Source organism: Aedes albopictus, chromosome 2, assembly GCF_035046485.1.
Source record: "Aedes albopictus strain Foshan chromosome 2, AalbF5, whole genome shotgun sequence".
Taxonomy (NCBI): Eukaryota; Metazoa; Arthropoda; class Insecta; order Diptera; family Culicidae; genus Aedes; species Aedes albopictus.
Window position 1 is genome coordinate 282655850 of NC_085137.1, and position 26097 is coordinate 282681946.

At 39.8% G+C, this 26097-nt stretch overlaps 1 protein-coding gene across 1 annotated transcript in view; it reads left to right on the top strand.

The window, feature by feature from the left end:
• The first annotated feature begins 1887 nt into the window (after nucleotides 1–1887).
• LOC109415156 (homeobox protein araucan) overlaps nucleotides 1888–26097 on the top strand; it is a 271454-nt gene continuing 247244 nt past the window's right edge. Inside the window, exon 1 of the mRNA XM_062851959.1 lies at nucleotides 1888–3330. Coding sequence (XP_062707943.1) covers nucleotides 3232–3330 — 99 coding nt within the window. The 5' untranslated portion in view covers nucleotides 1888–3231. The remainder of the gene's footprint in view (nucleotides 3331–26097) is intronic.

Consider the following 26097-nt stretch of genomic DNA (forward strand, 5'->3'; position numbering starts at 1 on the left):
AATGTGTAAATCCAAAGAACAAAACTTTATACCACAGAGAACAGACATACAAGCCCGTAGAAAATTTCCTTGAAAGCTGTATAAGGATTCAATTTTAGTAGCGTTCACAACACTTGCGTAACCTATGCGGCAAGTTGCTAAGTCAGAGGTGAGTATGCCTATGCATATCTAGATAAGTTTTATATTCACCACTGATAACAGCGTGGGAACTTTGCGATAGCAACGCCACCACGATGCCATTTCAAATGATCGTTAAATTTCTTACACAGTTTAGGAACTGGACTTGGATGTCTGTTCTCTGTGTTTATACACTTACCTCGTTGTCTATGGAAAATTTTCTCGAATGCTGTGTAAGGATTATTTTTTTTAGCGTTGACAACACTAGCGTCACATATGCGGCAAATTGCCACAATCAGTGGTGAGTACGCATATCTAGATAAGTTTTATAACAGCGAGGGAGCTTGCGACAGCAGCGCCACCACAAAGTTGCCACTTGTGTTGCCATTTCAAATGACCGTTAAATTCCTTACACAGGTTTGGAACTGGACTTGGATGTCTGTTCTCTGTGATAATAAGTTTTAAAGAAATGAAAAAAAAAAACAAGTATTATTATGATTCATGATATCTCTTCTTGGATGTGAAAATTCATAAAAAGTGGTTTTCGACTATGTATAATGATAGACACAAGCCCGTGCACAGGAGGGGGCGATGTTCCACACACTAGGTGCCACTTCGTCTTTTGCAGAAATTAGGAAAAATCCCTCCCTTCGCGTTATTTTAGTGCACCGGCCTGGATAGACATAATTGAAGTTTTAAGTTCACTTCCAAGTTTATACCAAGGTTTTTTTAAATCAGGTTTCTGCTCTAAAAACCTATACCTATGGAGTTTGTCTACTGAAAATAGTGTAATTCATAAACGTTACGTTATCATCAAAATAACTAATTTAATCATCAAATCAAATCCTATCCCTCACTATATCTATGTCTAGGTCTTCTTCTTTCTGGCCAACTAGCACCGTTCGGCGCCAGTTGTTTTTTACGACGGCTGAGTCTAGGAGCTAAGCCGACGCCCCAGGGAGACAGCCACTACACCTGAGGACCCTACATATCGAACCCATCAACACATGGGCCGGTACCTACGGCTTTACTTCCTATCTGAGGGAAGACGTGATCTCGGATTTTATGTCTCAGAAAATCCCATCGGTGTCGACGGGAATTGAACCCACGCTTACCACTACACCACCGACGCCGACAAAGTAAAATATGTATGTCTAGTTGCTGGGCATGATTCCAAGTGTCATGTTAATAAAAGGCCTTGGGAATGAATCGATCTTAAATATTGCAATTATTCATGGTTTAAATGTGGACCTGGAATCCAAATTTTGTTTGTAGGAGAAGAGGATAAATAAAACTTTTTCTGCACTACTGTTTCTCGGTGAATTTTTCAATCAACCAACAGTCATCGTAGGTATATCCTCACCGGCTGGAGTTGACTTGTGTGGAGCTCGGTTCGCGCGCATTGTCATCATACGTGGAGCCCTTACATATGAGTGAGCGCTGAAGTTGATATTGTACGTACATAAATTGCTTGAACGAAGCTCACCTATAATGTTGCTGGCAGACTGACTTGGTTGCACACTGTCTGTCGTCCTTCGTGCGGTTGTGCTCTTCGTGAGAGTAAAGAGAGTGTGTATTCTTCTATGTACCAACTCGGCGAGCGCATGTTTATGTACCCGGTCGAAACGGTGTGTATCTTTTGCCACGATGCCCCATGAACGACGGTTGCAGGAGAAGAGAATAGCATAGCCGGTGTTGTTTCTACGGTGGGATCCAGAGTCGCATCGCCGCAGCCGCACATGGAACCTGAATAGCTCACTTCACAGTAGGCCCCAAAGACCGAGGCCGAAATTTCCGAGTGGAACAGTTGGGGCCATGAGTCACACACGGGTTCTAACTTTCAGTGCTTGATTGCATATCCACCAAGTCAAACATAAATAGCTTATACGAGATAATTATATGCTCTCTGTGAGTGATTTGGATCGACAGGATCTATTAATAAGTAGGAAAAAAGAAATAGGGAAAACAAGTTTTTGCACCCGTCTCCGCTATGTACCAAAGGTGTGCATTTTTACACACATCGACATAAGAGTCTTCAGGTGCAACGGACTTTTCTTCGCCATACACAAGTGTTTGTGCTTTTCTTGCTGGTGTTTTACATAAAGCAGGCGAGATCATCTTTCGAATATCATCAATGAAATTTAATGGACAATTCGTAATTGTTCAGCGATTGTTTACCTTTTTTGCCACCTTTGGCATAGAAGGCCCGTAGCTGTAGTGATTAAAACGTTATCTTGAAAGTAATAATAAGAATAACAAAAATAAAACACATGGAAACATGATAAAGTAAACTGATAAAATTGAAGAAGTCATGAGAAATAATTAATTGGACTGATATCATCAATAAACGACCGAGAACTTATCAGTAGAGAAAAAAGCAGAAGAGAATAAATCAAATAGAAAAGTGACAAAAGAAGGCCGACAAAAGCTGTGCGGGACGAAATCAGTTCCCGCGCAAAGGAGAGTGGTGGAAAAGTCGAACCGAATACAAGTCTCGCGCCCCGTTTTTCATCTTTTCCCGCCTGTGCCCAAAATTGGTTGAGGAACAGTTGCTGCGGTGCGGTGCAAGGACGGAATGTTTATCTGCGCTGTAGTAGCGTCATCGGTGGAACTTTGATATCGGGGAATCAGTCCGGTTGGTTGATTTGACGGCGGCGATGAGGGTTGACAGTTGACATGCTTGCCCCCATAGGTGTCTATATAGTAGGGCTAGAAACTGTGTAGCGGCACTGATTTGAATCGCGGGTTGCAGTGCCGCGCTTCTAGCACACTTTGTATTTTTTTTTTGATGGTGCAACAGAGTAACTTTTGCCGGCAGGATCTATCGTTCTTCGCGCGTCAGTTCGGGAGACCACGTGTGAGAGCATGCTGATGTCTATGATTGTAGTGTAAACAAACTATTTTGGCGATAAAAATATATTCGGAGTGAGAGCTTGTGAACGCTAGTTCGTGATTTTGTTCTGAAAGTGTGTGATTTGATTGACGTGCGACATGGGTGACGTATTGCAATATCACAAATTAAAGACGTAATGTTGTGCGTTCTGATGAAACCTAGCAAATGTTGAAAGAAAAGTGATTTGTGAACGTAGTGTTAACCGTGGGTAGGGCACAAACATGGACATACCGGGAGTCAACGATGGCTGGGAGCTAGAAGTGAACCCATTGATACAGGAAATGGCCCATCGTGAAGAGGAATATTTCAATCCGCAAGAGGTAAGTCGATTTTCGTACACGACTAGCCGTATTGATGTCGAGGTGAGCTTCGTCATATACCGTTTTTTTATATGCATTGTGTATGATACTGAATTATCCACGAAAATATTTCACTGAAATTGTGCGAATTCATCATCGAGTACGCACAGATCTACAGGCTGCATAGCAGGACAATAAATAAGGGACAAAAAGTCACTTTTGAGTAAATGAGGTTTAAAGTTTTCGACCGATTTTTCATACCATACAAAATGAATGGAGTTTCAAAATTGACCCTATTTTCTCCGATTTATTGTAATTATTTTGATCATCGAAAAAATAATCTTAAAAAAGTTCCTGAAATATTTTTTTTTATATGCTCAGCTGAAAATCGACGAAATGATAAAAAAAAGTGGTCCATTCTCTTTCAAACAGCAGCAGAAGATAGCAACTTTTTGTTTATGTTTCTCAAATTTTGACTGTTTGTCAATCTATTATATGTGCATCATTGGTACAAATTTGAGCTCAATTGGTTAATCTTTCGCGAAGCTAGAGCCGTTCTCGTGAAACACTATTTTTTAGACAACTAATTTTTGAGCTGTCATATCTCGGAGACCAGTGAACCGAATCGAAAAAAGAATCCCTCGAGGAATAAACCCCTAGAGGATCCTTCAACAATAAAAGCTGAACAGTGAGAGTATTAGCTGAACAATAGCTGGTTAATGGTGTCAATGGCTGAACACAATGACAGCTGAATATTGGTCTGAAGTATGGCTTGTTCAACCTCTTTAATCAGCAATACATAGATGGCTGAATAATAAGTTGGATAGAATATTATTCATCTGGGATACCAGTTTTAAAACATACACCAACATGCAGGATTAAGCATCTGTTGTTCAACCTATTTTCCTGTTGTTCAAAATAATTTTTTACGGCTAATCCAAGCATGGTTTTCATGAAGTCCACATCGCTTCTTAGTTCAACTTCTGTTCTCAACAATTCATACACAACAAGTAATGCTCTTGTTTTCGATGATATGTATACATATGTGTGTGGTTTAGGTGCTAAGGTGAGTGACTATAAATCAGGAGATCCGAGTTCAATTCCCAGTTTTCCCACAGATTAATTTATACATACCTAAACATCTTTTCTGGAAATAGACGCAGCTAATGGTAAAAATAGGCTCACGAAAGTGTTTCTATTTTATTTTTACACAATTATAAATTTAATTGATTACTGATTAAGCACATAGTAACCCTTAAACCAGCCTTCCAATAAACCTCAATCAGCTAAGGGTTAAATAAAAATCACCAAAATTAGATGTTTAGGAGCTGAATAAAGGATTGTACTTTTTGTGCTAAGCTTCGTTCAAATGAAGGCTGAATTAAAATAGTTGGAGAAACGTTTGTACAGCATCAAATTGTTACCTGAGTTAAACTGTTTAAAAGAATCCTCAAAGCAGATTTTCGAAAAAAAACCACGTCGAAAAATGAATACATTGAGAGTTTTCTGAAGAAATATCTAAACGAGTTCCTGAAAGGCTTTATGGGTAAATTTCCGAAGACATCAAAAATATTCATATTTTAGTGTTTTCGCCTTTCTCGTATACCAAAGTGTACTGAAAGGCTATATGTTCACTCAAAAAACGAATTTCCAATAAAAGGCTCGGAGGGTCAAGTTACATATACAGTGTATCAAACAGTTGTCTGTACAGCAATTTTTTGGTCGAAGTCATTTTTCATTCAAATGTTCATAACTTTTTTATACTTCAATCAAAAACGCTGAAAATTTGACCAATCATGAATCATATGTAAAAAGCTCCACTGGTAAAATTTTGAGCGAGATAGAATAAGTTTTCTGAAAGTTATAGAACTTTTAGAAAAAACTTATAAGATTTTTGAACACATTTTCAAAACAATATATCTCTGTATGTACTCGATGAAACTTTTTCATTTTTTTTTGTGTTACAGCTGATACCTGAGGCTTTCATATGCAGCTTCTTTAGAGGTTTTATATTCACTAGAAAAATATGAAAAATGGGCTTATGTAGTTGACAATGTTAAAAAAAATATCATATTTTGGACATATAATCTGCCAAACGTTTTCCACCAATAAAAGTGCATTAACTGAATGAAAAATACATAAGGACCTACTATTCATATGTAGTTTAGTAGGTCCTGTATAAAAATATTACATTAAGAGAGTTTAAAAACGTTGAAAACACTTGGCACTTTTATTGTTCAAAATATGATAAATTTCCAAATGACACTATAAACATATACAGATTTTATATATTTTTTGTAGTCAATATAAAACCTCAAACGAAGCTGCATATGAAAGCCTTAGGTATAAGCTGTATCACAAAAAAATGAAAAAGTTTCATCGAGTACTTATTGACATATAATGTTTTATAAATGTGTTCAAAAATCTTATAAGTTTTACTAAAAGTTCTATAACTCATTCAATCTCGTCCAAAATTTATCATTGGCTTTGATATATGGTTCATGATTGTTCAAAATTTCAGCGTATTTGATTGATGTATAAACAAGTTATGATCATTTGAATGAAAAATTATTTTGACCAAAAAATTACTGTACGGACAATTGTTTGATACACTGTACCAATCAACTCAGTTCGACGAATTGAGATGATATTTGTATGTTTGTATGTATGTTTTTTTTTTCTTTATCTGTATTAACGAGATTTTCAGCCCTAGGCTAGTTTATCTCGGGACTCACGCTTTACTTCCCTTCCGAAGGAAGAACTCACATTTTGCGAGTTTGTCGGGAGTGGGATTCGATCCCAGGTAATCGGCGTGATAGTCAAGTGTTCTAACCATCACACCAGGTCCGCTCCACATTGTATGTATGTATATCGGTGCGCAAAATAAGTTCACTCATTTTTTAGGGCAGCCAATTAAACGCCCCATAATAAATTAAAAAGTTTCCATAAATAATTCGAAAATTGCCAATAAATAAATAGGGGTGGAAGCAATAATAGGGTAATTTTCCAATTGTTGCACGGCTAAAAATTCGCCAATTGTTGCACACCTCATAAGAATAACATGGAGTGTGCAACAATAGGCGAGTTTTTAGCCGTGCAACAATTGGAAAATTACCCTAATCTATAAAAGTTTCATAAACAAATCAAAAAGCGCATAAATAAATCAAAACTTCCCATAAATAATTGATTTTCGAGCAATAAAAAATGCCAGAATTTCCACAAATAAATCAACAATTGCAATAAAAAACTATATATTTTCCAACAAAAAATTTCGAACATACTACATCACAGAATTATTATGATAGAAAGACTGAAACTATGTGTGCAATTTAACAGACAATCGCTTGCTGTCCGAACTCGCTAACGCTCGTCGGACTTTAAAAAGGGATAACATATCTGTTCGCATTACCGGGCAAATTCTTGGATCTGTGGATTGCCTAGATCCAAATCGACGCAGTTACGGCGCCTCGGATTTCGGAAACTTCGGCGGCCTTCTGCCGCCTCAGTTCCTCAATCCTCTATGCGGCTTCGCCGCATGGCTTGGCCAAATCTGTTACTTTACTCATTGTTTCGTATTTATTGCTAAATGTTCAATTGCTTTTTTGATGTTTTTCAATTGGGAATTTTTTAATTATTTATGGAAAAATCAGATTTATTTATGGAAAGTTTAAACTTCTTTGGTGAAAAAAAAAATGTAGTTATTTATTGCAATTTTTGAATTATTTGTGGAAATTCCGACATTTTTTATTGCTTGAAGATCAATTATTTATGGGAAATTTTGATTTATTTATGCACTTTTTGATTTGTTTATGGAAATATTATAGTTTATTATTGCTCCCACTCTAACTTCTTTATTGGCAATTTTCGATTTTGGTATGGAAAATGATCACTTTTCTATGAGTCGTTTATATTTTAGCCATTTTTTAGGCAGTTCCCATTGGCGGATTTTTTAGATTATAGCTCGAATCGAACCGGAATTTTACCGCATTGTTTGCTATTAAAAATTGTCCGGATCGGTCAAGGCGTTCTGGAGATTTGGCCATTTTAGTGATCCGGACCAGCACCGGTAGAACTGGCCGTATTTAAAACTGAACCAAACCTCGTCATGGGTCACATCAAACTGCGGCGATTTTTGTAGCCTTTAGTATGGTTGACAATTTTGTGCGGAAATCAACACTACAGACCAGAAATGTCGGCCCAAAATTCAAGATGGCAGCCTAATATTCAAGATGGCAGCTCCAAATTTAAGATGATGACTGTTCAATGATGTTTTGGCTCCAAAACCATGCAATACGGGTATACTTGGTATAGGGAAGATGTCCGGAGTCCAAAAACGGCAACCGGAATACCCAGAAAACTTCAAGATGGCGGCTGTTTAATGGTGTTTTAGGCCTTATGACCAAGCAATATGGGTATATTTAGTATGGGGCAAAAATGGTGACTAGAATATCCAATATGGCGATCTAAAATCCAAGATGGCGGTTCAAAGTTCAAGATGGCGGCTGTTTAATGGTGTTTTGGGCCCTAAAACTATGAAATATTGGTATATTTGGTATAGGGAAGATGTCTGGAGTCAAAAAATGACGACCAAAATGGTAGTCTAAAATTCAAGATGGCTACTCCAATTTAAATATGGCGGCTATTTCATGGAGATTTAGGCCTTAAAACCATGTGATCTGGGAACATTTGGAATGACGAAGATGTCCTAAGTCCAAAAATGGTGACCATAATATCTAAGATGATGGTCTAAAATTCATCATGACGGCTCAAAATTCAAAATGGCGGTTGTTTATAACAACCAAAATAACCAACATAGTGGTCTAAAATTCAAGATGGCTACTTTAAAGTGAAGATGCCGGCTGTTTCATGGAGTTTTAGGCCTTAAAACCATGTGATCTGGGTATATTTGGTATGACGAATATGTCCTAAGTCCAAAAATAGTGACCATAATATGATGATAATAGATGATGGTCAAAAAACCATGATGACGGCTCAAAATTCAAGATGGCGGCCGTTTAATGGTGTTTTAGGCTCTAAAACCATGCAATATCGGTACCTTTGGTATGGGGAAGATGTCTTTAGTGCAGAGATGGCGATCTATAATCCAAGATGGTGGCTCAAAATTCAAGAATACGGCTGTTTAATGGTGTTTTAGGCATTAAAACCAGGCAATATGGGTATATTTGGTATAGGGAAGATGTCCGGAGTCCAACTATGGTGACCAGAATATCCAAGATAGCGGTCAAAATCCAAGATGGCTGCACCAAATTCAAAATGGCGGCTGTTTAACGGTGTTTTAGGCTCTAAAACCATGAAATATGGCTATATTTTGTATGGGGAAGATGCCCAGAGTTCAAAAGTGTCGACAGAATATCCAAGGTGGTGTCTCATAATTCAAGATTGAGGCTGTTTAATGGCGGCTTAGGATCTTAAATCATGAAATCTGAGTATATTTGATATGTAAAAAATGTCATGAGTTCAAAAATAGCGACCGGAATATCCAAAATGGTGACTGTTTAATGGAGTTTGAGGCTCTACCTTTCAATATGGGTATATCTGGTATGGGGAAGAAGTCTGGAGTCCAAAATAATAACCAGAATATCCATGATGGCGGACTTAAATCCAAAATGGCGTCTGCAAATTAAAGATTGCGGCTTTTTTTAAGAGTTTAAAGTTCAAACATCAAAAGCCAGATAAACGATATGATTTCTGGTGTCATGAAATGGATTTTCGTTAAACGTATGAAAGTGCGATATTCATCAACATGCTACTTGAGTTTTGTCGAAATGGGTTTAGAAGGCACGAGAAAGGCACCATCACCGCTAGGTGGATTAATTAGGTTTTTTTTTAAATTTTGTTCTTTTTATTTATTTTTCTTCCACAAATTAGGCCGGAACAAAGCTGATTTTCTTCTTTTGCCACAGTGCTCGTTGATTTGTCAAGCGAGAGGGGGGGGGGGGGGGGGATGATAAATAAATAAAAGTTTTAGATAAAAAAAAATACCCAAACAATTAGGAATCAAAACATATCGGATTTGTTAAGAAATTTTCTGGACGACTCAAATTTCATCTTAACATTTTAAAATTTCTTGAATAATTTATTTGTTTTCCCAGGCAAAATGTTGAACTCCAACCCAAATTTTCCGATGGGGGGAGTGGGTAGGTGGGTACATAAGAAAAAATCAATATTTGTGTCAGCCTTATTTGAAAAAAAAAACAAAATGTCATCGCTATTAAACCAATCAGATTGAATTTATAATAGTGGTTTTTCATAGTTCCTCAAATAAAAGAAAATATGAGCGTAATGAAAACATCACTATTATTCCTCAAATACATCTCTGTTGATAACAATTGCAGTGAAAGCCGATTTGTATACAAAATGGCCTATTTCGACATGTTATTACTTTATTTTCCTATGATAGATTAAGCTGAAAGTTCAACAACGATCTACAAATATGGTTAATTTTGTACTATCAAAATTTGAAAATTTTCAAATCGCGAACAAAACTCAACACGAAATATTATGTGAAATTGATCAAAATAATAGTAGTGTTTGTTCTGATTTTTTTATTCGGCATATATTTTGATAAGTTTTATCTCATATATTGTATTGTTACATAGGCGGAAATTGTTGGAATAGCGTTCAAACAGAATTCTTCCTAGTTAAAGGTTAGGCTACAATTCAATTAATTTACACTACTATTTTTTTTTAACAATTTCACGTCTTTAAAATCGTCTATTGGAAAATATCAAAGTTGGCTATTTTGTATCGAAATCGGCCTTCACTGCTATTTTTATTAAAATAACAGCATGTTTAATGCACTTTTTCGAACAATCAAAGACAATTGCCTTAAGGTGAAACATCAAGAAATCCCATTGTAATTTTTCATACAAACTTTAGAGGCACAAATCTGACGAACAAAGCCTCGAGCCAAGCCGCACTTGTTTTTCCTGGCTTTGCTCACTTGCAAAAAGAGACAGCTTTTACAAATCGAGAGCATTTGATTACGAATTTTCAAGATTGGTGCTCTTGAAAACGTGAGTAGGGGACGAAGTCGGCCATTGCGGCAGCCATGTTTGCATTCTTTGAAGTTTCTCCGTAAGTTTGAATAAAAAAAACTTCATCAAGAGCATGCCCAGTACATTCTAACGGAAAAATTAGGGCTAAAAAACTACATGTTGTTGCTTCAAATTTTGATTTGTTAATTATTATTTAGTATGAAAATTAAGGTACTGCAGTAGCTTCTTGAGTAAAATAAATTAAGAGTGTTATGAAAATGTCACTGTTGTTTATCAAATATATCCAGTAGTATGCTATTAATAATTCCAAGACAAAAAACTACAATACATTGCTTACAATTTTCATTTGTTAACTACTTTGTGTGAAAAATGTGGTACTTTTGTATTATTTGAGTGAAACAAAATTTGAGTGTAATAATATCATCACCATTATTCTTTAAGTAAGTCCCGCAAACTACTACGACTAAGACAGACAGACAGACAGACAGACAGACAGACAGACAGACAGACAGACAGACAGACAGACAGACAGACAGACAGACAGACAGACAGACAGACAGACAGACAGACAGACAGACAGACAGACAGACAGACAGACAGACAGACAGACAGACAGACAGACAGACAGACAGACAGACAGACAGACAGACAGACAGACAGACAGACAGACAGACAGACAGACAGACAGACAGACAGACAGACAGACAGACAGACAGACAGACAGACAGACAGACAGACAGACAGACAGACAGACAGACAGACAGACAGACAGACAGACAGACAGACAGACAGACAGACAGACAGACAGACAGACAGACAGACAGACAGACAGACAGACAGACAGACAGACAGACAGACAGACAGACAGACAGACAGACAGACAGACAGACAGACAGACAGACAGACAGACAGACAGACAGACAGACAGACAGACAGACAGACAGACAGACAGACAGACAGACAGACAGACAGACAGACAGACAGACAGACAGACAGACAGACAGACAGACAGACAGACAGACAGACAGACAGACAGACAGACAGACAGACAGACAGACAGACAGACAGACAGACAGACAGACAGACAGACAGACAGACAGACAGACAGACAGACAGACAGACAGACAGACAAAAATTCATTTTTATAGATGAATGCTCAAAATTTCATTGCATTCGGGTCATTGAATCCGGAGATATAACAGCTCAAATTACGCCTTTAACTGGAATCTTTTTGATTTCTTGTTGATTAGCCCAATCTACTCCAACTTTGACCAACTTACAGTTAAAATTTGAAATGTTTTGATACATTTTTCGAAAAAATACAGCTAGATGACCATTTTTTGTAAAGTGAAAATTTAGCCTATTCCGTTCATTTTGTCTATCCCCTGTAGGTTGGACGTTCTTTCCAGGGTATGCAGACTACAACTTCGGAGGGCTGGAGGACATAGTGAAAAGAATTTTGATATATTTGCAGTTATGTTTCATTCTATCAAATGCGTTTTTTTGCGAATATTATTAAATGATTTAGCTCAAAATTCGAACGCTAGAGACATGGAGTACTTTTAGAAGGTTTTTGTTTTTGGTCCTGTGTTCTTCTTCTTCTTATTCTTCTTCTTAGTTATGGCACGACTTTCGCATTTGGACTTGGTCTGCTTTCTTTGCCTGCCATTGCATGAATTTGTACATTGTGTGTCAAGTACAATGATACACTATGCCCAAGGAGTCGAGAAAATTTCCCTGGCCAGATCGGGAATCGAATCCGCCGTCTTCGGATTGGCGATCCATAGCCTTAATAATTGTTGTTATAATATTTAAAGCATTTTCACCCACAACACGAGAAAAATTACCATATTATGACTCGATATGTTTCAGTTTTAAAGAAATTTTGTTGCAGCATAGGATTTTGTGAATCATTTACTTTTGCATCAACACATATCAATTTTGCCTCACCTAACTTTTGAAAGGGGCGAATGAGAAATAACTAATTTTCTTTTTCAAAAAACGTAACTCAAAAATGGTTTGTCGGATTGAAATGAGTCTTCAAAGATGTGTGAGGATATTTGAAGGGCTTTAAGGGGGAAAAAATACTCTGCAAGATGTCATATAATTTTAATTTTCTAAAAGCATTACCCTTCGTTTTTAATGTACTATTTTTCTGTAGAAAGCTGACTCCCAGCCTCAAAATTTGTCAAGTAGCCTAAGATGGTCGAATGCTTCTAAATATTTTATCTTGATTTTTTGTTTTAATCATTTTTAAAAACTAGCTAAAGTAAACATTTTTTTTCAAGTTTACATCAAACATAGATTCTACGTACAGGTTCCAATAAAAAACTATGCATAAAAACTTGATAAAAGATTTATAGCATTTGATTATCCTGGGATACGTTTCAAATTTTGAGGCTGGTCAGCTTTCGACAGAAAAACAATTAAGACAAATCGGAAAGTAAGGTTTTCTGAAAATCAAAATTTTATGAGATCCAACATAGATCGGTGGTAAATATTTCTCTAAATGTATTTTTTTTCTTAAAGTCTTTCAAATATCCTCAAAAATCGTCGAGGACATCATTTCCACCCAACAAGCCGATTTGGCGATATAATTTTCTGAAAAAGTTGTTATTCAATAACGCACAAATATATGTACCTCTAAATGGAAAAGTTCAAAATCTGATAATGTAGGGCAAGATACTGCCACCGAAGTTATTGCAAATTCGGCAAAACATTGTTACAAAATTAATGAACCTAAAGAAACTTGAACTTTGATTATATGAACTGGATTATAGTTGTAGGTAAATAATACTGCGGAGCAAGCTCAGCTCCTGTTGATACGTCCTGCAGTATAAAGTAGAATGCTACGTTTAGATAGTTTTCCACAATTGTAAACACATCTTCATCGTATGAAAAAAAAATCATACATAACTTTTAGTTTTGTGAATGAGCCCCTTCATTTTAATGGAAAGCTAGCTTACCCCATTACCATTCTACTCCTATAGGCTACCTATATCCATGGGTTTCGTTTCACTCGTTCACTGAAAACTACTAAAGGGGTTGAGAAATTTTGCTACTGTTTCAAATTCCTGATACACTGAACTGTGTAATGGCAGGACGTTTCAACGACGTGGTCCTACAACTTTATTTTTATTAACCCATTCGAATCATTAATATTCTCGTCTCTATTTTCTCGCAACCTGCACCTTCTATAGCGAGTAGCGTGGAATTATTTCTGTTAGGGTATGTTCCCCCTGCGTTTCCTCGTCATTCGTCGGATGACTCTGTGAGCGGGGTAAGGACGAGCGAATTTAAATATGGTTAGATATTATAACTCATTAAACATTTGAAGGGAGCAGAATTTCATATCTATATTGGAAGGATCGTGCTAGAAACGTACCGCAGCAAATGTTGCTAGGCCGGAAAAGTGAATAATTTTCTCCCCATTTCACCAGTCAGTTGGAGGATACGGAAAGTTATAATGTGAGCTTGGAAATTGCTTCCGACTACTGCTAACGGATGGTTTAGATTATCCAGGGGTGCAAAATTAGCTGAGGCGTCAGATATAACACTGATAATAGACAGTGAAGTATGATGACTTGCTTCAGATGGGGGTTTGTTTTCTTGTTTAGTGTGCCTTTAGTCGCTGTGTAGAAAATGACGAACAATAAATGCGAGATTCATAATTATATTTTGCGGATTAATACATTATTGGTTTGACCTACAAAAATACTCAAAATCGTGGCAAAGTATTAATATATAGATATGCATAAAACAATAGTTATTTATGTAACGAGTTGCAAAGCGTAGATTTTTTTAGCACTAGTCGTATATTTATCCAACGAGGCTTGCCTCGTTTGATGAATACGAAGAGTGCTGAAAAAAAATCGAGTTTTGCAATGAGTTACATACAAAATTTTATGCAATGATTTTTTTTATTATACAACTCATTTGAGTTGCATAATGTTCATAATGCAACACAAATGAGTTGTATAATGAACATAATGCAACTATTTTTCATTATGCAACTGATTTCAGTTACATAATGAAGCAATACGAAAAAGTTGGCCATTGTGATACCGAAATAAGTTAGGGTCTGGGACCATTTGGTCAGGAGGACCTATTTGGGGCACTCGTTTCTACAACTCAGTCAATTTCAAACCGATTAACTTGAATTTTTGAACATAGCTAGATACTGTACGTATCTGATCATGTCACAACAATCAAGTCAATCGGTTCAAAATTGTCTGAGTTATAGCAGCAAGTGCCCTAAATAGGTCCCCCTGCCCAAATGGTCCCAGAGCCTATATAAAATATACATATAAAAATTATGATACTGAATTGCATAAACAATATTTTTGATGAACAAAAATGCGAAGCTGAAAGAAAAAAGTTTAACATCGTATGTTTTATGATATCGTGCCCAATATTGTTTCGGATTCTACCATTTATTGTGTTAATAAGTTAATATCAATAAACACATAACACAATTAGATATAATCATAGCAAACAACTGATTCAGGGTTACTTGACTTTCTAGTTGTATGTTTTTCGTGAAAGTTTAAGCTATTCCAATCATCAGGGATAAAACGAAAAAGGACACCTCAATATCATTATGCTACTACCTACTTTGTATGAGAACTATTCACAAGCTTATTAAAAGCTGTCGGTCAAGCAGTAATTGCATACAAATAATTCACTTATCATCTCTGCAAGAAAAAGATAACTAAAAACTACCAGCACCTGTAAACTTGTATTGTGGTTAGTTCACAGCGCTAGCACTTAATTTATCTCACTGCGGTTTCCATGAAATAAACTATTCCGATAGCGAAGGACAAAAAGGCTCCCTTTGCTAACTACCGGCAGTATTTTATTTGCCACATGCGTTTCCACGCATAGTCATAAAGTGCTACAGCGGCCACAACCACTACTGGAGTCGGTGGCGCAGAGTTGGTTTCGGAGAAAAAACGACCATACAAGGAACGTGGTTTACCGCGATCGTTCTGGTAAAAGCTTGATCCTGCCGGATAGAGAAGCGATTCGAGCTTCAATTGCAGGCCCTACAACTGCTGAGCCAAACTGGTCTGGCCAGGGCCCTGGGAATGGGAGAATAAATTATTGTCCATGTACGTACACTTGTCCGGCAGCCAAAACCAACCGACCGACCAGCAGCAGAGTGCCACGATTCGATACTCTCTCGGTGGACTGGCAGGCAGAGGACAGTGCGTCAGGACGAATTTCGACAGCACAGATGGCACACGATTGTTCCTCTTTGGACTCTTCTCATACCCCTTCCGGTTGAGCATATGCAGAACAGTGGTTATCTTCCTGGAGTACCGATTTTTCGTTGTGATCCACGGGAAATGCCATTTTTTGCAGCACCATAAACAAAACATTTTAAACTCCGACGCATTGGGGATGAAAATTTTAACCGGATTTTTCTGCTTTAATTTTTTAATTCTGTCCGATTATGTTTCCGAGTGGACAACTGCCTATCGCAATTTCAAATTAAATTTAATTAAATTAATTATGTTTGGCTGATTATACGAGTGCTGCTGGCTGCGTTTGGCGTTTATTTATTTTGGCGTGCTGTTTTCTGCCATTGTCCATCGACGCAATGGGAAAAATAAGTGGAGCGGCATTAAAATATATAAAAATGAATTAATATTAACATTAAACTTAAACATCGAAATTAATTAAATTTGCCCAGCCGAAAGCATCGGAGCCGGGGGCAAATATGACATACAGAAATTGCAAATCAACCACACTCGACAGTTTGCGGTTACTGTTCCGATCATAGCTGCTGTACTTTATAGAGAAGTGAAGCAAAAAAACCTCACTTTAGCACCTTTGCCGTATCATTATTTAAAAATTTGCGTTTGTTCATTCGAAAAATGTCATTCAATTACATCAATCCTTACCGAATGACTAATTTGGCTTTAATTCATAGGCGTACTTTTGATCAGGGCCGGTCTATATTTTCACGAGGAAAAACAATGTTTTTTTTTTTAATTTCTTACGTTCTTTATTGCTGAGGTTGCAAAGAATTTTTGGTCGGCTAATGCAAAGAAATGCATATGTTGTGAACATTATAAAGGAATATTTGATAACTCAAAACACTCTCACGTTTGTGTATCGCAATAATCACCTCCATCTGCCTGTACTAAAGCTTGCTGGAGGTGTGAATTCTATCATATACACATTGATAATTATAAATTGTCAATGTATTTCAAGTGGTACAAATGGTGCTCACTTATAATGTTAACTTTCAAAATAAAATCACACTGGTGTTAAATTATGCTCACACATGAAATGAGTGATTGCAAGAGAGACTAGCGTCAAATCATGTTGATTCCTTCGGCACATGTATTGCTTGCATTCCAACGAAAAATATTGCAGAAGACAGCAAGATGATCTGATGCTTTTGACGTAGGACTACGTCTCTCTTTTCTATACCGGGTGTCATTCTAAATTTTCAGAAATCGGCCGCGTTACGTTTGAAGTGGAGATTTTGAGCGTTAATAACTCAGCCATTTCTCGTTGAATTTTCAAAATTTTTGCTCCAATCGATTGGAAATCTTTACACCAATTATGTTTAATATTAACATTTGCTGATTTGCAATAGCAAACTATTGAAAAACTGGGAAAAGTGAATTCATGTTTATTCCAGCCAATCACGATCGAGCACATTTTGGACGCTCTCGTCGAATATAAAAGCTACTGCTTCTTTGCATTTTCCCTCATTTGTCTTTGTCGTCTCGAGGTGAACGCATCGAACGAGAGCTGCCCAGTTTCTTCGTTTGCGTTTTCGTCATTCTTCTTTGACGGCCGTGTCGGCTCGGAGGTGGTGGTTTTCGGCAAGGGTGCTGTTGCACATTCACCTTCTAACCGTCTAACGCGGCAGACCAAGGAAGTATTTAAACATTAGATTGATCGACGGTGGTGGCAGAGGCAGCAGCAAAATCCGGAATCGCACCCACGACAGCAAGCGGTGGGCCAATTTTCGACGGCTTCCAGCAAACAGCACGGAGAAATCCAATACGCATTGCGTGGCATGATGAATTGATTTCAATTTCTTTCTAAAACCGTCCATAATTCAAACGGTTCTTTTCAGGACCATCGAAAATGCTTCCTAGAGAGTTAATTGGATAAATTTCCTCCATCGACCGAGAAAGTGTAGTGAAAACAAATAGTGAAAGATTGAATTCTTGGTCGTGGTTCAGCAACAGTGAAGGCGATCACTAATCGCATCCACGGCAGTAAGCGACGGGCCAATTTTCGACGGCGTTCAGCATTCAGAACGGAAATCTAACACGCATTGCGTGGCATGATAAATTCATGTCAATTTTCTGTCTGAAATCGTCCAATATTCAAACGGTTCTTTTCAGGACCATAGAAAATTATTCCTCAAGAGTTGTGAATCAGATAATTATTTAATTCCATCGCTCGGTAAAAGTGTGGTGCAACCGAAAAATGAAAAATTGTATGCTTGGTGGCCCCGCAACAATAATGATGCCGGCCACTAATGATTCCACCAGGAATTCAGCAACGCTTTATCCTATCCAGACCATTTTAAGTGAAACATTGTTTAATTTAACAATTTTTTGAATTAAAATAATCTAAAACATCCAACATTTTGGTTATTTTGGTTATTGAAAATTTTCTCATTTCTCGGTTGATTAACCGTTTCAAGCGTCTGGTGCATGCGGGGCGGGGCATGCAAACGAAATAAACTGGAAAGCCAGCCGAATGGGAGGAGCTTCATCTGCCAATCTAGGGACATAAAAGCTGTTCCCTCTGATTTCTTTCGTCATTTTCGTTGGATCAGTCAGGCAGGGTGGATGTCACCTCCACAGCTGAGAAGTGGCACTTCAACCCAGCCGCAACTCTCGGCTATCGTGCGGATAGCACCAGGAATCTCATCCATGGCAGAAAGCGGCGTACCAATTTTCGGTGGCATCCTGTATTTAGCAAAGAGAAAACCAACACGCATTGCGTGACATGATGTTTTCATGCCATTTCGTTCCTAAAATCGTCAATTAATCAAACGGTCCTTTTCAGGACCACCGAAAATGATACCTCAAGAGTTGTAAATCAGATAATTTCATTCCATCAATCTAGAAAAGTGTGGTTCAATCGAAAAATGAAAGATTGAATTCCGGCCACTAATCGTTCCACCCAGAATTTAGCAACGCATTGTCCTATCAGAACCATTTTTCGTGAAACATTGGGGAGCGTCCAGAAATTACGTCACGTTTAAAGGGGGGGGGGGGGGGGTGCAGCAAAGTGTGACGACTCATACAAAAATTTCAGAGGTCCCATACAAAAAATGTGACATAGAGATGAGGAGGGGTTGAAAATGACTAATTTTTGTGTGCCGTAATTTAAGGGCGATTCCTTGTTTAATTCTAGCATTTTTCAAATTAAAATGATCCAATTCTTTTTATATTTTGGGTACTTCATTTGTTTAATGAAATTTTTTCTCATTTCTTGGTTGAAAATCGTTTGAAGCGTCTGAAGCATGCGGGGCGGATCATGCAATCGAAATAAACTGAAAAGCCAGCTGAATGGGAGGAGCTTCATCTGCTAATCTAGGGGCATAAAAGCTGTTCCCTCTGATTTCTTTCGTCATTTTCGTTGCATCAGTCAGGGAGGGTGGAGATGGATATCACCTCCACGGCTACACAGCAGCACGTCAACTGCGACGAGTGATAGCACCAGAAATCTCATCCACTGATCACGGCTGTGGTGGGCCCCGCAATGGAAGTTACGTCCGCATCTGGGTAGCTGCGCACAGACCCAGCGACGACTCTCGACTATCTATCTGATAGAACCAGCAATCTCATTCACGGCAGCAGGCGGCGGCAGTTTTCGATGGCTTCTCGCATTCAGTGCGGATAATTTTCAATTGTCTTTCTAAAATCAACCGTTTATTTGAACGGACCTTTTCAGGACCAGAGAAAATTATTCCTTAAGAGTTATAAATCGGATAATTTTCGGATATATTCCATCGATCGGTAAAAGTGTAGTGCATTCTAAAAGTGAATGGTTGAATGCTTGGTGGCTCAGCAACAGCAAAATCGATCACTAATCTTTCTACACGAAATTTAGCAACGCATTATCTTATTCGGACAACGAATTAAAATGATCTTAACTATTCAATACTTCAATTAGTCCATCCGTTCGATTAGAAATTGTCTCAAAGAACGGTTGATTAGTCGTTTGAAGCGTCTGATACAATGTGGGCGGGTCATGCAAACGGAATAAACTGGAAAGCCCGCCGAATGGGAGGAGCTTCATCTGCTAATCTAGGGGCATAACAGCTGTTTCCTCAGCGATGACTCTCGGCTATCGTGGTGGCAGCACCAGGAATCTCATCCACGACAGCAAACGGCCGCATTCAGTATGGGTAAAATCGCATTGCGTGAGGAATTCATGCAATTGTCTTGCCAAAATCTTCTGTTTCATAAACGGTCTTTTCCAGGATCAGCGAAAATGATTCCTCAAGAGTTATGATTCGAATAATTAAAAGCGACAGACTGAAAGCTTGGTAGTTCAGTAATAGTGAAGTCGGCCACTAATATGTTCTTCCTGGATGAAAACAACATTTTGTCGAAAGAGTTTCACGTTAAACTTTAGTTGAAAAGATCTATCTAACGCCGTTCAATTATGTAATAATTTTATCCGCTCGATGAAAATTCTCTCGTAGGTAATTTGACCATTTCTCTTTAAAACGAAATAACTCTCTATTTAGTCAACATCTTTCCAAGTAACCGAACCAGCTGAATAACAGCTTCTGAGCTAAAGTTAGCTTAAGAGTGATTTGTTTTACTCTTATGCAGCAAAAATGTTTGTTGGGTTATAAATGCGTTCAGCGAAAGTGATCACACAACAACTTTACTCAATACATCAGTCCACCATTTGTATTATCCCAACAACAAACATTGTATTATGGAAATATAAAAGTCGGAATCTCGTTCCAGCCTTTGTCCTACGTCAACATTGCGGTTTTGTCTCAGACATTACCCACTCCTAGTTTTTTTAGGAAACAACCTAATTTACAGCTCCTTTGTCCAATAGGGCACTACGTGAGCGTTTCCAATTAAACGCTGCTCTTACACATTGTACAGTAAATGTATGCTATTCTAAATCAACTATATTGAATGGTGCCTTTGTGCTGCTTTCTTTTTGTACGATAGCTAGCCAGAACTACCCAGAACAACGACCACGATCGATTTGCTGTTCACCAAAAGGCGCCGATGAGAGAAGTACACAGGCGAATACAACGAACATCCGACGAGTGGACGATGGTCGCCTGGTTTGACCCACATTTCTTCTCGGCAGTAGGTAGAGAACAGCGATGCAGCTAGTCGTTCCCTCGATGACGTATGGGTCATCCGATGTCCAGCGAAATGCTACCTGCTTCAGCCGAACGTAGGAGAGTGGATTACTCGCGAGCAGTAGCTCAATTCTCTGCGAAGGTCGACCTTGGGTTCTACGAGAACCAGTACAAAGCACCAGTCAGTCTGGATTGATCGTCACCCGCGTCGGTCTGCGTACCGTCCTTTTAATTTGTTAGCTCTTAAGTAAATGTAAAAAATGTAGGAATAAATTGTAGAGTAGAGTTTGTGTTTCCTTCAAACCGCGCGTGTTTTATGTGTTTCATGTGATATAAATAAAGAAGATACCAGCCAGAAATCACCGGATCACAAGGATTTCCAGGACACTGAAACTGAACCCCCCGAACCCAGCCCAATTAATCAATCGGTGAATCCAAGGTTGTCACCCGCTTCGCCCCATCGCCGTACAACATCCCACAGGCGGTAAGCAGTGTTGGAGTTGGTCACCCAGAGCTATCGACGGAGAGGTAAGGACCAACAAGGCAACATTTTGGTCCTTCGAGCCGGATGTGCATGCCCGGACCGGTTGGAAAGGGATTATCGCCTGTTTGAAGCTACGCATCTCAAGTGATCGCCATTGAAACCGTACCACGACGCCATCGGAGAGGGAACACAATTGGATAATTGGATATCGACATTGTTGAACAACGCTTTTCGCGAGGGATAAAGGAACGACGTCGGCTTTGTGCAATTATATTACGCCAATTCCACCATTGCACTTGAGCTGTTGCAAATCAGGAAACTGGAGCGGTGGTCGTTTGATGATTGAACTATTATCAGTGGATTACGATCGGACCTGCGAAACACCTTTGGACTTCCTGGCGAATTGGACGTTTTTCGGCGAAACTGCTTTGCGCTGGAGCACCGAACCGGTCGGAGTACTGGTCTCTCAGGTAAATACTCATTAGTTCGGTGTATGTCTAGCCGAAGCGATACTTGCATGTTATTAACACCAATTTTTGATGCATGCTATTGGACTCGTTGCATGGATGTAAGCGACAACCGTCGTCAACCGTGAACCATTGGAGGCCGTGTTGGATCGATCGGTATACACTGCCCGTGGTTGGGCAGTACAGGGCTGGTAGCGGATACTAGTGGACGCTTGCGGTGGACGGTTTGGAAGAGGGAGCGCCATCCTCCTCCCTTCTTGGTGAGTGAACTTTAGTATATGTAGGGTAAGTGCTCCAATTATGGTTATAGTACCAATCATTCGCCATAGTGGATTTTCACCCTTTAACGGAGTAAACCAACAAGAAAAAAATTGTGAACAACAGATCACGTTCACAAAAGATTGTTGCACTCATTTAAACTCCACATTTTGCTCAAATTATGGTAGAAATAAATCATTTTCCTTAAAATTTCGGCTTCCTTGCACCCTTTTTCGCCATAGTGTACCAGTTATGGCTAATCCCATAAGAAATGCATGTAAATAGTGCGAAAAGGAACCGACGTTAAAAAATGTAACCATAATTGGTACAGGGTTCCTATCATTGGCACACGCTGTAATAAATACTAAAAGTAAATTTGGCTCGGTTTATATATTTTTCCTGTAAAGTGTGGAAACTTAGCTATCTTTTAACATATTGATGACATTCGTTGGTCTTCTCGTTATTTTAGTATAAATAGTTTTCCTTAGTAGTGCCATAATTGGTACATCCACCCTACTGCACTGCCGAAGCTAGGCGTACAGATAATACACCATTGTAAATGAATTTTCTGTGAAACCTCTTCAATTACTGCCACGCAAGCCCTGTTTGAGAACTGCTCGTTAGAGTAAGTCTGCTGGAAGTAAATCCATCAAGCATTCTCGACTCTTGGATCTGTTTTGCGGAGTTGTAAGTCCTCCAGGTTAGTTCTACGGTATATGTCCTACCGAAGCTAGCACTACGAATACTACATGCCAATTATTCCTCTTCAAACTACCACGGAACTTGAACTTGATTGTTGGAGCCAAGTAACGGATGACCCATCGCTGAACATTGTCGTTTTTGGTCAGAAGTATCGGAATCCGGGATTGGTGCCACTGTAGGTACCTCCAGGTAGGTTGCCACAGTATATGCCCGGCCGAAGCCAAGGTTCTCCGGATATTACACCCTGCTTTCTCCTCTTTTCTGAACCCCAACTGGAATTGAGCTGCTGCCATACCAAAACTGTTTTGACGTCATCGAAATACTAAAACATGTTGATTGATTTGGATTCCTAGAACAGTTACCTGTTCTGTCAGGTCAGTGAATTTGGACAGTATATGTCCGCCGAAGCAAGTCGACACGCGGAATATTACATAATTTCTTCCTGTACCACTCCATTGACGTTACAATATGGCACCCACTACAAGGAAAGGAGCATCTCTGCGGCAGCTGCAGATGCAGTTGGAGGACGTAACGCTTTCCTTTGACGACATTGCATCTTTCATCCAGAAATTCAATGACCAGACTACGGCTTCACAAGTTGAAGTTCGGTTGGAGAAAATTGATACGTTATGGGAGAAATTCAGTGACGCTTTAGTGGAACTGAAATCGCATGAAGATTTTGAAGACGAGGAGAAGTATTTCGAGAAACTGCGGGTGAAAATAAGCGAACGGTACTATGAAGGGAAGTCCTTTTTGAAGGATAAGGTTAAGGAACTGCATGAGCCGTCCGATTTGGAACAATCCGTTCGTGAACCGTCTATGCTGGGTGTTCTCGATCACGTTCGTTTACCGCAGATCAAGCTGCAAACGTTCAGCGGGGAAATCGATGAATGGTTGAGCTTCAGGGATTTGTTCACCTCATTGATTCACTGGAGAACCGATTTGCCAGAGGTGGAGAAATTCCATTACTTGAAAGGATGTCTTCAAGGTGAACCGAAAAGTATGGTCGATTCGCTGAAGATTACCAAGGCTAATTATCAGATCGCTTGGGACACCTTGTGTAAGCGATACAACAACAACAAGTTGCTGAAGAAGAAGCAAGTTCAAGCTTTGTTCAAGCTTCCGACCCTCTCCAAGGAATCCATATCCGAGTTGCGAACTCTAGTGGAAGGTTTCGATCGGATCGTCCAAACGCTCGATCAAATCGTGGATCCGGCGGACTATAAGAACTTGTTGCTAGTGAATCTACTAACTATGCGCCTGAACCCATACACCCGCCGCGCATGGGAAGAATGTGCGGCTACTAAGGAACAAGATTCACTAGAGGACCTAACCGAATTCCTTCGGAAACGAATTCAAGTTCTAGAATCGTTTCCGCCAAGGTCGGTGGACACCAGGTCCCATCCTCCATTACCTTCATCCAAACCTAAGTTACCGACAGTGAAAACGAGCTACAACTCGGTTCAACCGAACCCAGGAAGATGTATGGCTTGCAAGGATAGCCATCTTCTATACCAATGTTCCGCATTCCTACAATTATCCGTGGCGGACAGGGACTCGTTGCTGAAATCCAAAGGACTTTGCAGAAACTGCTTCCGATCTGGGCACCAGGCGAAGGATTGCCTATCAAAGTTCTCCTGTCGGATCTGCAAGAAGCGACACCATACTCTGATATGCTTCAGAGCGGAGAAGGACAATAACGTCACGACGGCGGTTGCTGGGGGCAACCAATCAACGAATTCCGAGGTTTCACATGGATCCACAAGCTCCAATCCTACACCAAGTGGCCAACGTGGCGGCTACAGACGTTTCGGCATGTAACGTTGCTCAGGTATCATCAAGAATCCTGCTTGCCACAGCGGTAGTTGTTGTCGAGGATGATATTGGTGTTAGGTTCAACGCTCGAGCTCTTTTGGACTCCGGGTCAGAAAGCAATTTCGTGTCGGAACGACTATCCCAGCGGATGAAGGTCTCCAGGAATAAGGTCGACGTTTCGGTCCTCGGCATAGGACAGGGAGTCGCCAAGGTTAAACACTCAATTCAAATGGTTCTGCGCTCGCGGGTTTCGGACTTCTCGCGAGAAATGACATTCCTGGTATTACCCAAGGTGACCACAAACCTGCCCACAGCTTCCATCAACACAAAAGGGTGGAACTTACCAGACGGAATCCAACTGGCGGACCCGGCATTCTTCCAATCCAAAGAAGTCGACCTTGTCCTTGGAATCGAGGCTTTCTTCGAGTTCTTCGAAACTGGGCGGAGACTTTCTATCGGAAATCATCTACCAACCCTCACGGAATCGGTATTCGGTTGGGTAGTCTGTGGTGGCTACTCTTCTTCCAACAGATCAACTGCCATTTCTCAGCAACCACGGAGCTAGAAAGGTTGATGGAACGTTTCTGGTCCTGCGAAGAGGAGGAATTCCAAAATTCCTATTCACCGGAGGAGAAATTGTGCGAAGATATGTTTCAACGAGGAGTTCAACGAGGTTCGGACGGTCGATACACAGTTCCCTTACCCAAAAATGCAGACATCCTTCCAAATCTGGGCGAATCACGGGAAATCGCCTACCGGCGTCTGCTAGGGACGGAACGAAGACTAGCTAGGGACGAAAATTTGCGAAAGCAGTACGTCGCGTTCATGGAAGAGTACCTAACGTTGGGACATATGCGGAAGATCGAAGGTACCGATGAGGAATCCTGTAAACGGTGTTTCCTACCTCACCATCCGGTGGTCAAGGAAGCCAGTGCCACCACAAAGGTCAGAGTTGTCTTTGACGCTTCCTGCAAAACATCATCCGGAGTATCCTTGAATGATGCGCTTCTGGTAGGGCCGGTAGTGCAGGAAGACTTGAGGTCCATAATCCTGCGGAGTCGGACGAAACAGATTCTCCTCTTATCGGACGTCGAGAAAATGTTCCGACAGATACTCACTACACCAGAGGACAGACCATTGCAGTCGATACTCTACCGGTTTTCACCTGACAAGGAAGTTACGGTGTTTGAGATGAATACCGTAACATATGGAACGAAACCCGCACCCTTTTTGGCAACAAGGACTCTGAAGCAGTTGGCAACTGACGAAGAAACCAACTATCCGCTCGCAGCCAGAGCAATTCGTGAAGACGTCTACATGGATGACGTCATCACCGGAACGGACGATGTTGGTACCGCCATCTGTCTGAGAAATCAACTGACGGAAATGATGGAGTCGGGTGGTTTCAAGTTAAGGAAGTGGTGCTGCAACATTCCTGCAGTTTTGGAAGGAGTTCCCACGGAGAACCTAGCTATCCAGGATACCAATGGAATTGAATTAGATTCCGACCAAGCTGTTAAAACTTTGGGACTGACTTGGATGCCCATCACTGATACGCTCCGATTTCAATTTGAATTTCCTCCGTTGGAGTTGGACGTCCCACTCACTAAACGACGAATCCTATCGCAAATAGCCACCCTTTTCGATCCCCTTGGGCTTATTGGTGCCACGACAGTAGCTGCCAAGATCTTTATGCAGCAGCTTTGGACGCTTCAAGAC